Raw genomic sequence first — 15,285 nt, 5'->3', positions numbered from 1 at the left:
AGGTAACCGGCATATACAAGAATGAAACGATCGACGATTATGTGGTATAACCTGAACCTCTATAGCAGGACAGTGATGATGACGATCTTCAGTTGACACCAATCAGCTTGATCAAAATCAGAAGATAATTTAATGATTTATCTATTAGGTCATGTGTGCCAGAAAAATATCATCCAGAGCAAATCAAATTAAAGTATATTTTAATATTAGCAGATTAAATAAAAGCTGACTATATTAGTAAACAGATATTGCAAATCTTATACTATTTTAACAACTGTTATGTAAATATCAATTATCCAGTATTCAAAACAATAGTTTTACAACATCTTACATTTTCTATGATAATTAAGCAGCTTTTGCTGTAACCAACTACCGTTTGCACTATACATATAACAAATAATACAAAACAATATTTGTTGTAATCTTCACGTGACTCTAGGCTGCTTCATTTAAATACGGTACCTATTTCTTATAGCATTGAGTTCAATTTAGCTATCCGTGCGAATTAACTGTTTTCTATTGTAGTTACAGAACGAGTAGTGGACAATAGACATGAAATAGTGCTGAAGACGAATGTTCTAGACTGTGATGTTTTAATAATGCACAGTTTTGCATCGTACACTGTAAATATTCAATAATTAATACCCACTCATACATAAAGGTGCCTAACTAGATAAACAGTGTCACTAGCTCCACCAAATTAGTTACTATTTTTTTTTCATCTTTTAATTCAGTACATAAAAACTTTCTTCATCTCTCGATTCCAAGGATGAACAGATCATTTATGATTTCACAATATTGTTAGTTGGAAAGACCAATTATAGTATCGATCGTATGAGGTATTCCTTACATGGAAAGCATATTTTGTGGAGGCGTCCTATTATGTCTCGTAAAAACGATATCTTAAATTATACTCTACAATTTAACTAAAACCTCATTTTCGTACGTACTCATGTTTTTTATTTTATGTCGCCGATAACATATAATATTTTCATGCTCATCGAAGTAACCATTCAAATGGAATATTCTCTTTGGTATCATATCATCGTAGGTACACACACTTTCCCGTGTACTTGTCCTCATATCACCTGACTTCAATTTACCTTCACATGTGCAGTTTCTCCGGCCAGTGTCACAGATTGCGCATTTGTACGGATGCACTGTGATATTTTATAGATTACGCTTTACACCCATAGAGTACTTGGTGCATAGTGAAATCGTAACTGTTTGATTCATGTTGACTATAAGAGAAGGGCTTATATTTGTTAAAATTTTAAGTTCGGAAACTTTCGGGTCTGGAACTAATTGTTTTAAAAATGTTGTGGCATAGTTTTATTCTTAAAGAAAGGTAATATTTTGTTTCCCTCGTCCGATGGCAATCGTGATACCATATTAAATACATACATTATTAATTAGTTGTATATACCTATATATATATATATATATATATATATATATATATATATATATATATATATATATATATATATATATATATATATATATATATATATATATATATATATATATATATATATATATATATATATATATATATATATATATATATATATATATATATATATATATATATATATATATATATATATATATATTGTTAAGGCGTAAACTTTTATGACATTGAAGTAATATGAGATTTATATTAATTGATCTCTCCATATAGAATATATAAAAATGGGCTTTTTTAATTAACATTACCAGGTATTCACTATTATTACTAATCAATCACATGCAAAAGACTATACACGGTCCTATAAACGGATTTCAGGCAACTTTAGCATACGACAGGATTAGATATGGCTTTAAAATATCGAATTACAAGGGTTTCAAACATTGATACTATTTTAACTAAAACATACCACTGTACATACCAGTATTGATGTTAGAAATCGTATATTGTTCATAGATTTCCGATAGATTGCAATACAATAATATAATTTCCAGTAATTGGAGTACGGCCGAAACATAAATTCATGCAATGCATTAAGCCCCTTATCGTTAGAACAGTGAGGTACAATGTTTGTTTATCCAGTGGATCTGTTTTCAAAGTTAAGTACACCGTACGGATAATAATTAGCGCCACGCGCAAGGCCGCGTGACGTAAAGATATATTGGGTTTTCTATCGTTATTACGTTTTTTATTTATTTTGTTATCATAGTTTCTCGTAGAAGCGTAATAGTATCCAAATATCCGTCAGTTTCTACGTTGATTTTACATTTCTCGTCATCCAATGGTATTATTAGGTATGTATTTTATTTCAGAAAATTTGTCGTACTCAGCAAACATATTTGCAGCATCACTACATAGACTAAAACAAAGTCGCTTTCCCTGTCCCTATGTATGCTTAAATCTTTAAAACTACGCAACGGATTTTGATGGGTTTTTTTTTAATACATAGAGTGATACAATAGGAAGGTTAATATCTATAATAATCTCCATTAAACTACTCCAAATTAACGCGAGCGAAACCGCCGGCAAAAGCTAGTATTTGATAAAAGAATATTGGTATTAGCAGGTTCATGTATTTATGAAAATGTCATATATGAGCATATCGTTAACACTTTGGTTCGTGAGTGTAAAATTTTAGCATAACTCCATTTTGTCCATGCTGCAAATAAATTTGAGACTTAACTGGTTGTAGTTGGACAGATAACGATAGAAAATACGAAGCAATGCGTTGTATGCATTGCTGTAACGGCGTCCTTAACCCAGCAACGGCCTAAATCACGATCCGAACTCATAATCACTATAATATGAACAGAAATCGTATGAACTATTTACGGCGCCCGCATCGGCCAATGGGAAGACAGATGTTCGACTGGGACGCCTGCCAAAACGTCTTGTCCTCTGAAACATTCAGCTTCCCGGTTTATTTCGTTTTTATTGAAATTGACTAGACGCAAGGATTCAATGTGCTGAAGTTTTGCAATCGAGTATTTGAACAAGAAGCACTGAAACAAACATTTATGGGAGATAACAAATAGATAAAACGATGGCACATGTTGTGTTTTAAATACTTCTATCAATAATGAACACATAAGTATTTTATGATGACTTTTGTATCAGTCAGATGTATGAATTAAAATTGAAATTTATGACATCCAAAGCACAATACATATCAAACTCTTTACCCTGGAATTTCATATTTCAGTGTCTAGTCGGCTAATGCTTATATATTACTTATCACACAGCACGGAATTTAATTGTCTCAGATATAGCGCAAGCTCCGACAACTTCGCTTTTCATAATATATTAAATAACTCAATGCAAGTGGAAAACCACAGGCTGGTCCAGTTTGCATACGTAACGCCACAATTGATTGATGTGTGTATTGTCAGGGCAACAATGAAAACAGCATCCGTTCTGGACGCTACGTACAAAAGGTATTCTGTACACAACAAGTCTTTTAAGACCTTGTTGAGCAAGCCTTTCTAGTTTGTAACGTTTTTATTTGAGGTCGTAGGTATGAGAGAAAGAGTGTCCAATTACTGTACAATATGTTGGCTTTGTGACCTACAGACAGAGGAAGAATCGATGATATAATGGAATTCTTTTGCAGAGAAATAACATTTTAATACTATTTTTATGGGTTAAGAATATAGACTAGAGATTATGAATATTTATCTTGCATGTGGTATCAGCTTAAGATTATACTTTAAAATACTAAGCGTAGGTATAACCTACTTGACCTTAACCAATAACGTTGATCAGCTTAGAATTAAAAATAAAGAAAAAGAAAATATCATAATGTTATTAAGTACTGATACAAAGTATCTTGTTGTATTAATATACTATTTTAATTAATAATTTTTAGTTTGTATTTGATCACAAATAATAGGTAAAATTATTAAAATTTCGATTCTAAGGGTTAATAAAATGTCTGTGTGTCAGGGTCAAAACTCGTTTACTCCAAAATGAGCTCAGTTTGATAAGTTGGTCAATTAGATAGCAGTCCGAATTCCCGTTGCCTTAACAGGTTTCAAGTTTCCAACCTCGACGTTGTTTATTCGTACGATGCATAACCATAATCATATCAAAACTGGTCGTTTTATAAGCTACCTGATTATGAATATATTTTCCATTGGTATTTATTGATTTGCCGCAATGATATTTTATTTGAGATTGAAATATATAGGTTCGAATAGCAAACCACAATTGGCGTTTCATTCTATAAAAGTCACGATGAAAAATTGTAATTGGATTGGACATATTTAAGTAGAAATGCTGTTGGTATAAGCCCCTGTATTACATATTTAGATAATACCGAAAGTCATACGCGTTTTCCACACCTTCATTCGATTGTACTATTAATTGATTATTACCTATTTGTATACCACAATCCTCATAGTAACTTCCTTTATTGACAATAATCCAAATTAAACTCAACATTTCCTTCTAATTAATCGATATCTTCTTCTTTCCACTCTTTTATTCAAACTGTAATTACAATTTATGAATAAACGTTGTTGTTCAGACGAATCGATTGAAACGAACGTCGAATGTGTCTCTAAACATTTCATATTGGAAAGTTGTTTGTTTTAAGCACATTGTGATATTGAATTACTCTCGGATATGATTACGTTTCGCGCAATCGGTTGCGGACTGTGGTGGGATAGCACTTGTATCCCAACATTCTAGAAATAACCGCTCTTTTGTTATGAAACTGCACGACGGGTGGTCACGTTCCTCTCTATTCTCGGATTAACATTTGCTATATCAATAGGCGGTCGTCGTGAATCCGGTGGATGTAGTGCTGCTGAAGTTGCTTAGGACTACGAAGAATGTAATTGTAGTATATTTGAATAATGTAACTAATTAATTATTCAGAGGTAACTAGTGAGTAGATTAAAATTTAGAAAAGTTATGATTTCCAATTTATGTGTTTACCTCTTATATAATTTTTTAAATAGAAAACGTTATTTAAAAATTTTGAGAAATATTTACAATTTTGTTTTCCTGTGAAACTCGTAAAATAATTTCTGATTTGGGTGTAATCGTTTTTATTACTATTAAACTAAGTTAGTATTAGTTATATATATTTTATATAACCTTTGTAATCAATTAAACATAAATAATAGATACTGATGTCATGTATAATATTAATAATGTGCACACCGATCATTTGGTATCGATATTTTGCATCTATACGCCACGTGCTTGTGTGACTGGACAGGGAAGGTGAGCATTAAACATTACGTTCATTGTTCAATCAATATTATTCATGATGTTTTGCTAATTTCCATGATTTATTAGATTTTCCCAATAGTGTTCTCCTAGAGAGTGATTAAAACCATATAAAATTTGTAAACTAATTTAGTGAAATAATTATCGTGTTATTAAAAGACACTATAAAAATGTTAAGTTTAGGTTAGACTATTTGAGACATGCGTTAATATAAATTGAAATTCAAAAATATCTATATCCGTCACTTCCTTTGTCATCGTCGAACTATTTATACGTAAAAGTACTGATGCAAAATTTTAGAGACACGTGTAACAAAAACTATGCATATTCTATCTCGTCATTGTCTCGGCGACTTGATTTCGAGTGCGGAATTTTTATTGCATGATTGCAGCCGCTCGTCCATCAATTACAGGTTCCGCGGACCTTCACGGTGGACGTCTGTGCTCTGATACCGAAGGTCAAGGGTTCTCCTAGATCTTCACGGTTGACGTATCAGAGCCAGCTGTAGATGGCAAGTTTTGAGTGAGTGTAGATTGGAAATTAGCCGCCGCTGCTTCTTATAGGATGTTGTATAACATTCGTGACAATTGGTTGCGGTTTCACGAGTATAAAGGGATGTAGATTGATATAAAGATATTTTTGTTTTCTCATAGACGGCACAGGAAACATTCTACCTAACTTTGGTCGTCTTTTTAAGGATCTTCCAATGATAATCATACAAATATGTTTCATTAGATATATTTGAGATTATAGGTTTGTGTAGAAACAGGCATTGTTACTTTGAAATACATTAAATGTGAATGTAGCATGATTTCTTTTGCTATATTTAAAGCTATTTCTTATAGGTGCAGTTTTTATGAATTGACGCATTTATGGACGTTTTCTCTACGCTTGCTTGTGATTGGCTGTGCAATAGATTCAGTAAGAACAGCGGCGATTAGATAAACCGTGAACAATAGAAAACATAAACTTTTATTGTCCATACAAATGGATCATTAATTATTGGGAGTTACTGCACTATTCGCCACGCATACATTGAATTTTACCATCAAATGAAATTTTGTTACTACGTTAATAATTTAATTTCAAGTAATATTGTTCCCAACAGTGTGTTTTAAATATTTTTTGCGTCCAAACTTAAAATTTGAATTGTTTGAATGAATGAATAATGAATAATTAATCATTGCTGTTATACCAACTTTGAAAATGAATATAAATTAAGCAAACAGTTTTATTGATCTTACTTCAGTGGGGTGGCAGAACATAGACGAATTTTTTTTGTGGGAAAGTGAACGTTCATCCCGTCGGAAATTCTTCGGCTAAATGCCATTGGACCATATTGACATAACATAAGTGTGGAAATACTCCACAGCAATCTCGTTCTTTTTTCTTCTTTCTTAATCTAATCTTAACTAAATATTTTAAATTGAAAACATTTGTGTTTTTGTATGTATGTTTGTAATGTTTTCATACAAAATCTAAAATTATTTCGCCATTAGAAAGCTGTATTTTCACTGAGTGACACAGGCAATGTATGTACCACGGACGAAGCCGGGGCGCCCTGCTACTCTCTAATAACCATAACCGATTCGGATCGTTTACAAACAAAAGTCTGAAAGGATGTTAAGATGATAGGGAACATGTTAGCATATCACTTACTACGACGTTATCACGTCTAATTTTAGTATCTGGGTGTGCTGTTGTATGCGTTCGTATGCAATGTGCATATGTCATTGGTAACCCAGAATTGCACGATGGAAAAAATTGAGTTGCAATGCAATTGCATTTCTAAATGTTCATTACACGAATAAATAAGAGACAATTCGTTTATGAAATGCGTAAATGTCCTGATTTGGAATGTAACCCATGATGTTAGTTTTAAATACATCGCGTCTAATTAAGAACGCTAAAGAAATAAATGTAGCCTACATCGTATACCCCCCCTTGAGTTTCGCCCAGATGTTAAACATGTGTTATTATAAACTTGCTTTTGCCCGCAGCTTCGCGCGCGTTTATTTGCAGTAGTTAGATGTTATACATATAAACCTTCCTCTTGAACCATTCTATCTATTTAAAAAAAAAACATCAAAATCAGTTGTGTAGATTTAAAGACTTAGGCATAAATAGGGACATAGGGATATAGGGACGGAGAAAGCGACTTTGTTTTATACTATGTAGTGATAGAGCACAAAAGATTGAATGAAACTATTTTATTATAATATTTCCGAACAAGATAATCTTTGATACTAGGTATTCACAACGTAATATTGTACATATAATGATTGATAACATTCTTAATCAACTTCAAAAAAGGTTTTTAATACGACTACATGTTTTTTGTGTTTGTTGTCTGAAAACTTATCACTGGTGAAAGGCTTTTTCTTGTGTAGTCCCAATTAAATATGGTTCAATTCTGACAATTTGAAGGCGGTCTAGTACTTTAGTTAAAAAAATACTCGAATCAGTTTTTTTTCCTTCATTATAAAATATAATCCTACTAGTCCTACCATAAATGCGAAAGTTTTTAAGGATGTGTGAGTGTTTGTTGCTATTTCACGCGAAAACTGCTGAACCGGTTGCAATGAAATTTGGTGCGTAGATAGCTGGACCACTGGAATAACATATAGGCAACTTTTTGTCCCGATATTCTTACGGGATACGGACTTACGCGGGTGAAACCGCGGGGCGCAGCTAGTATAATATATTTTGGAAAAGTTTTTGCTTGAATGTATCTATTTACCCAAGTGGTGATATTATTAACCTCGATAGCTATATCGTAACTATTTACTAGTATAACGATGTTTCTAATTAGATTAAAATCTAATCATTAGCGTTTAATATGTTCTTATTATTTTTACAATCTAAAATTGTATCTCTCAAATTTTTGTTATAATATGGACCTACAGTCACAACCCCGATTATCGAATCATTAGGTACATTAGAGAATAAAGTATTGGCGGCTTTTTGTTCTAAACTTATTTTGATTGACCCTTAATCTTCGTAAGTATAACAACAACAAAGGCGAAGTGGGATTAGGGTAATTTTGGATTGAAATGGTATTAATGAGACTCTTTTATAATGTGGCTCGAAAAGTCCCCGAAAAATAAAACCCGCTTTAAAAATGTAAACGGACTTTTTGTTTTGTAGCTAAAAGTTATTATTTTAATTACGATTACGGTATGCTATTTTGCTGGACACAGTTTTTTAAAGTTTAAAACATAATGAAAAACCATTAGATTATTAGTCTATCGGGCTTTATTGGTAAATATATTTTTTTTCTGATAAAATAACTTGCATATGACAAAATTTAAAAGACAATTTGTTAAAGGAAATAAGGATATACGCCTTCTCAAGGAACAAGATATCACCATACAAATAATCCCAAAGACTAAAACTGTTAATTGTTATTAATTATGATTAAATAGATGCGAAAGATCAGGCACACGTTAGCACAAGCGTCTGATACGAAATACTGTGATACAACTTACCGATATGATCGATGTCAATTATGTTTACAAACATATTGATTACTTACTGATACACTGATACTTACTTACTGATTTTAAATACAGGATTTATCAATTCTGTTATATTATGTCGTGGTGTCTCAGTCTATCGAGACAATATGTGCCATTGCAGAATAGTAATAAAAATATGTATACATAACTAATTAACTATCATTACAATTTATATGTTCATGATCAAGAATGTTCAATTTCAAGGAATTTCAAGTTAAACGACGAGACATATTGTTACTGAAAGCAAAATTAGACACAAGGCGATTTCCATGGAGTAGAAAATTCGTAAAAAAAAATAATTGAATACCGCCGACATCACCGGCAACAACTCGTTAATACACAGACAAGTTAACTGTAATTGAAGACGCGTGCGCAGAGACAATACTTGTAACTGGAGGCCTCGGTCAAAGACAATCGAAAACGAAAGGAAGCGACGCCGGATGTGACGTCGGGTGATGATAGTAATGATACGGCTGTTACACTTGACGATGCTGTCTTCTAGCATATAATTAGCTACTGGATTATAAGATACTGCTTGTTTTTAAACCGACGTTCGCTAAAACGTAGGAGTTCCTCAATTTGCCGGTATTGTTGTGGGTTTTCAACCGGATAGGCTTGATTCTATTTCATGTTTGTTAGAGAATTGTTGTCTTTTCTCTGTCTCCCCGGAGACGGCGGTGACCTTTTTTGTTGAAAAGAATTATTGTTACGGTATTTATATAACAATTTTGTATGAATTTATTTCAGATTATGCGGTCTTCAGTCAAGTATTATTTTAATTGTGCATTAATTGCTGAATGTAGGTGCTATATTGATGAAATTAGCGTTTAACCGTAACGTTCGTGATCGTGCAAGAATACTTTTCATTAATACGTGATTTCCAAGAAAAATATGCCCTGGGAGAACTCTTCAATTGTTTCTCGATTTTTGTCAATACAACCTTAATTTTTATGGACGACTTGATTGGTAGCTAAACGTTACAAGATATATAACGATATTTTTATTCACAAAATTTAAACAAAGTAGACCAAATTGAATTGCTTCCGTTTAAATTTGTACAGGCTTAAGAATAAAAATCATCACAATCGCTTCATCCAGTCGAAAGATCTGATGGAAAAAATTATCTTCCTCCTTTTTTTGGAAGTCGGTTGAAAAGCAATTGTGTATAGTTTAATCAAAAATAATCTTGTTTTTACATTGGCCAAGAGTCTTTATAATATTTTTTAAGAAACACAGACAAAGTTGCGGGGTATCGTAAAGATATTAATAAATTATTATTTTCATTGAATGCGCATCAATTGAAGCCCAAGTCGCGTGTACACAATATGTGGAAAGTTAAAATTGATCGGACGGTCGATGACTCCAACATTACCATAACAGTACGCATGGGATTAAGCTTATGTTCCACGACACCTAACCTTTTGCATTCGTAGGTATTCCTAGATAGTTTGTATTTGTTGCTATTTATAATAGAGGCGTGCTAATATCATAGGCCAATAAGAGAAATTCTATTTTAGTTTTTGTTTTGTAAGCAAGAACTTCAACTTAATTTTCGTTCAATAATGGGATGAAGAAACCAGAATCCATCCATTTAATTGACTTTTAAATGTGTTATATATTGCTAAAACTAGCACTATTTGCATCGTAGAAACCACCCTCCGATTATAGTTAATTTCGATATTACATTAATATAAATAAATAAAACAATATCGCCAACCAAATTGCATAAGGGCTCGACATCAGAATCATAATTTAGGTACTACTTCGACAAGTTTAAATGCAGCTTCTATTTTACCGTTCTCTTTATACCTACATACTCTATTTTAATCAAGACAATGAATTCGAATCTAAGCTTAATATATTATCTGGTTTCTGGTTTTATGCAACTAACAGATCTATTGTACGCGGCCTTGTAAAGGCATAGTGTCATTTGTTTCTGCTTTGTAAATATAATATCATGCGCTTCTGATATCACGAATAAAAAAAGCCTAGTAAATTTATATGCGTACTTATTTTGTTTTTGTAGTGTTTAAATATATATTTTAGTTCACATGCGACCTTTGCTTTTACGAACTACTGTCGAAGTCTTTTCCGGAAGGTATCGGTAGGTTTGTTATTTTAATATTCTATTACTGCATTTATCGAAAAAACACAACAACAACTAGGTCTAGGAAACAAACAAAAAAAACTTGTAATTGAAGGCGTCCTTCAACAAATGACTTGATCCGATTCAATCATAACACAAAATGAACAAGTCATTGGAAAATTTACGCCGATTCGATGCTCTATTGTAGGTGTACAACTAGAACAAAACTGTTGTTCTTTGAAACGCACCTGTATTTGTTATAGTATCTTATGCGGCTACGGTAAACATACTCCATAATATAGTCAATCCGTTACAATTGATTGAAAATGCCTGAATTTAAGTGAATTAGTTGCGAGTGGTTTATAATTGTTTACTTTGCTCCGCTATTTACTCAATAATTACGTATTAGCTCTTTTATTGTTTTTCTTTTAGCTTCCAAATATGAAATATTAGTATTTGCTTAGGTTGCGATACATGATTAAACTTATATTAGTAAGAAATCGTTTTATATCCATTTAATAAATAAATATATCGATCTTCTCCGGCTCCACATTCAACAAAACACAAAAGCATGGCATTTTAATGCCGATCATCTGTGAGGGTTCTTCCCCTACTAAAATTATAAAAATATTATCTAAAATAATGGTATGCAAAAATATTTAAATGTGGATTGATGGCTGATAGACTACAGTCGAGTGTATTGCGTGCTTTACTTACTGGCACCTACTGTTTCTCTTTTATCGGGTCCGATGTACTCATGTTACTGATAGGGAATTTAGTGATTTCACCAAATCCATATAAAATAATCTTTTGTATTCAACAAGTGCTATATTATTTTCAATCGAAACCGGTCTGGGTGTTATTTGGCGACGGTCCTTTTTTGATAGTGAATAAGATATTTATTTTCTCAATTAAGAACTATTCTTAAAAAATGGATTGCGTAAATATGACCAAACAAATGCCCGACACATACATTTTAACAAAGAGTTAATTTTACCTCCATCTAAAAGATTCCTTCTACATTTTCGTCTACTTAGAGTTTAGAAACACTTCAAAGTAAGTACTGAATACAAATTACATTTGAGCTCTGGGATAGGCATCGTATTAACATAAATAAAATGCCTAATGCCTACTGAAATGGATGGATACATACATACTATATAGTTACCGGCAATCCCACACAAAAATCTAATATTATAATATTAAGTGGCTGTTAGCTTTCCCTCTGTCCTGCCCTCGGCCCAATGCTATATTATATGGTACTTACTGCTATTTTTAACGAATAGTAGAGTTAGTTATTTAAAGGTATTTTTTGGGTTTGCCACCTCAGAACTTTCGACTGGGTGAACCGATTTTGATGACGTTTATATTTGAAAGCGATCCCATTAAAATTTGGTCTAGTTCTGACAATTTGCAAGTGGTTTAGTTCTTAAAAGTAATCATATGCTATGAATTATGCTCGCAAGCAACTTTGTCATTTATAGACGCGATATAATGTTATTACTACACGTAATTTTTATTGCATTGACTCTTATAAATTTGTATCAGCATTAAGCCATTGTCATATGACAAGCCTTATCGAATTTAATATGTTAAACATGTCATTGAACTTATTGTTTTCTATGTTTTTCAATATCAGTGCATTTAGTTACGACACATGTTAAGTTTCTAGGTATTTTGTATCTATGTTATAATGTAATTTCTACATTGTGTGTTTGGAATCGATTTGGAAACAAAGTTTTTAAAAATATGTGTTACGAAAAAGCTGTTCGTAATTATCGCAACAACTCCATCATTATGCCATGCTGGCATGCTTCGAGGAAAATGATAAGGAAATCCAATGACATAAATTTTAGGTGTTACAGAGAATGTACCTTGTGCATCAGGTCTAATAATATCCCATACGATAGTTATTAAGTGAGCTTCGCCGTGTTACTTAATGTTTTAGTGCTCATACTGTTTTATAATAAAATAATACCGTTCCCCAGATTTTAGTTCTTATCTTTTTAATTTATCGTTGTATTTAAAAGTGATCAAATAATAAAAAAAATCGTAAAAATAAAACTTTAAAACACTTTTTCCGGGAATTGACCAAAATGAACAAAAAAAAAAATCAATAAATAAACATGTTTCATAAAATATAATTTCGATTCATAAAGTTTATCGTTTGTTTCAGTTATTGCAAAATCTGGGCAAAGTAGACCGGACACTCGATGACATATTTGAAGAGCATCTGCAGAACTTCAACCGGCAGCATCAGCAAGCTGTGCGGCTTCAGAAGGAATTCAATAATTATATAAGATGCATACGAGGTGAGATATATAGAAAATTAATTAATTCAAAAATGTATGCAAAAAACTCTTTTTAAATAGCAAATAACTATGAATTAACGTATTTAATCCAACAGACCAATATGTTTTTATTTACTTCTTATTATTTGGATATATTAAGAAAGAAACAAGTAATTACGTCGAAAATGACCAACAAATTACTCTTAACTTTGTTATCTGTATAATACTTTAACATAACTTAAACAGTGCCATCAACTTATCTCTGAAATGAAGGGTGTGGGGCACTGACGCTTTACCTTACACGTTGGAATAATCTCTTTTAATAGCTTGCAGCATTTTTTAAATAAAAATTTAGAAATATAGCAATGAAATAAACAGAGCAATTCAAGTAATCAACAATAGCAAGTCAACATATCTTATTCAATTTTTCGCCATTTCTAAGATAAGTTGATGGCAGTGAATTATAGTTTATAGTTAGCATTTTTGTATAATTTGATTTGCATTGCTGCCCTTATTTCTTCACATGTATTGGACATATAAAAAGAAGTCTCAACGTCACATCGCACGTGTGTTTACAGCCGTTCAAACAGCATCCAAGTCTCTGATGGAGGCGATCACAGAGGTGTACGAGAGCGGCTGGTCCGGCCACGACCTGCTGTACGTGCAGGCGCAGAACATGGAGATGCTCTGGCAGGACTTCTCGCACAAGCTCGGCGACCAGGTGCTGATACCGCTCAACACGTATACCAACCAGTTTCCTGAAGTCAGGGTTAGTATATACAATGCCATTCAAGTTAGATAATAATGTCAATTGCCTATTTCAGTCGCGGAATAAACAGGACTTTCCATTTTTTTGTGGCCTTAGGCCTTAATCTATTGGATATATTTTGACTTGGTGGATGACACATGTTGTTAAATATTTAGGTACTGGAAAACGCCGATTTTATCATAAGTATAACGTTATACTTTACCGTTTCATCTTGTGTATGAGTGCCGGTAAAATACTTAGGTTCAATCAGAATGTTCAAGAATCAAGATGCATGTGTATCTTACTTACTTTATCGTACTTATTTAAATTTAAGTCCAGATTCAAAAAAATAATTAATGTCTAAATCATGGCTTTTACAGAAAAAGATAGAAAAACGAGGTCGCAAGTTAGTGGACTATGACAGTCAGAGGCATAGTTTCCAGAACTTGCAGTCTAACGCCGCCAAGAGAAGAGATGACGTCAAGGTGAGTCAAATACCCTCACAAAAGAAAGATGGTCTTATCGCAAATTAAACTTCATTACTGTTTAATATATCACCTAAAATAACTTCAAAGTGCACGACGACCAAAATAAACACACAAATCATGGCCGTAACTGCATCACCGTATATTGTAGGTTTAAATGCTTCAATGAGTTAATTTTAAATGGGCTGCCTCGAGTGAAAAACCGTCATCTCGCCGTAGCATATTATAATTTATAGTAACAGAGACCTAAGCATATATACGCAATCTCATATTCTTTGTAATTTTTAAGACTTTGGATGAAACAATCTGAAAAATCACTCGAATCTATATATCTTTCCAATTTTTTTTAACACTTTTATTACGCTTATGACCAGCAATGTTATTAAGAAATTTTTTTTTTTATATTTTCTAGAAAGGCTGTTATCACACAACTAAAAGAGAGTTAAACAAATGTGAAAATCTCAAAATAACCCCGTTCTCACGGTATTGCAGGTGACAAAAGGCAAGGAACAGCTGGAAGAAGCGAAGCGCACATACGAGATACTGAATTCGGAACTGCACGACGAACTGCCCGCACTGTACGACTCGCGCGTTCTCTTCTTTGTCAACAATCTGCAGACTTTGTTCTCGGCTGAACAGCTGTTCCACTCGGAAAGTTCCAAGGTGAGCTATTAGAAGTTGGAGATTCAGTTTAGCGTATTGTTTTCGGCACATGTTGGTAAATGATCTTAATTTGTAGTTGTGTATACATGTAAAGTCTAAAATGTAGTATGTTCTTAACATTTATTTCTTATTACGGAATATATGAGCGTGATAAATAAATTTATCGAAGTAATTATAACAGGCTATTTAGCTGTAGCTCAAATTTTGAAAGTGGTTTCATTGTAAAGTTTTGTTATAAAACAAACCAAAACTGAATTCAACTGTCGATCTTACAAAGTTTTCTGCTCT

General features: G+C 32.6%; 1 protein-coding gene across 2 annotated transcripts in view; it reads left to right on the top strand.

Annotated features, from left to right (window-relative positions):
- Positions 1-15,285, top strand: part of LOC119838327 (myc box-dependent-interacting protein 1) — a 35,717-nt gene that overhangs the window by 15,028 nt on the left and 5,404 nt on the right. For both annotated transcript variants that reach the window (XM_038364216.1, XM_038364215.1), the window contains exons 2-5: positions 12,987-13,122; positions 13,680-13,870; positions 14,230-14,334; positions 14,827-14,997. In XM_038364216.1, coding sequence (XP_038220144.1) covers positions 12,987-13,122; positions 13,680-13,870; positions 14,230-14,334; positions 14,827-14,997 — 603 coding nt within the window. The remainder of the gene's footprint in view (positions 1-12,986; positions 13,123-13,679; positions 13,871-14,229; positions 14,335-14,826; positions 14,998-15,285) is intronic.

Source organism: Zerene cesonia, unplaced genomic scaffold, assembly GCF_012273895.1.
Source record: "Zerene cesonia ecotype Mississippi unplaced genomic scaffold, Zerene_cesonia_1.1 Zces_u002, whole genome shotgun sequence".
NCBI classification, from domain to species: domain Eukaryota; kingdom Metazoa; phylum Arthropoda; class Insecta; order Lepidoptera; family Pieridae; genus Zerene; species Zerene cesonia.
This window is presented reverse-complemented; position numbering and strand designations above follow the sequence as displayed.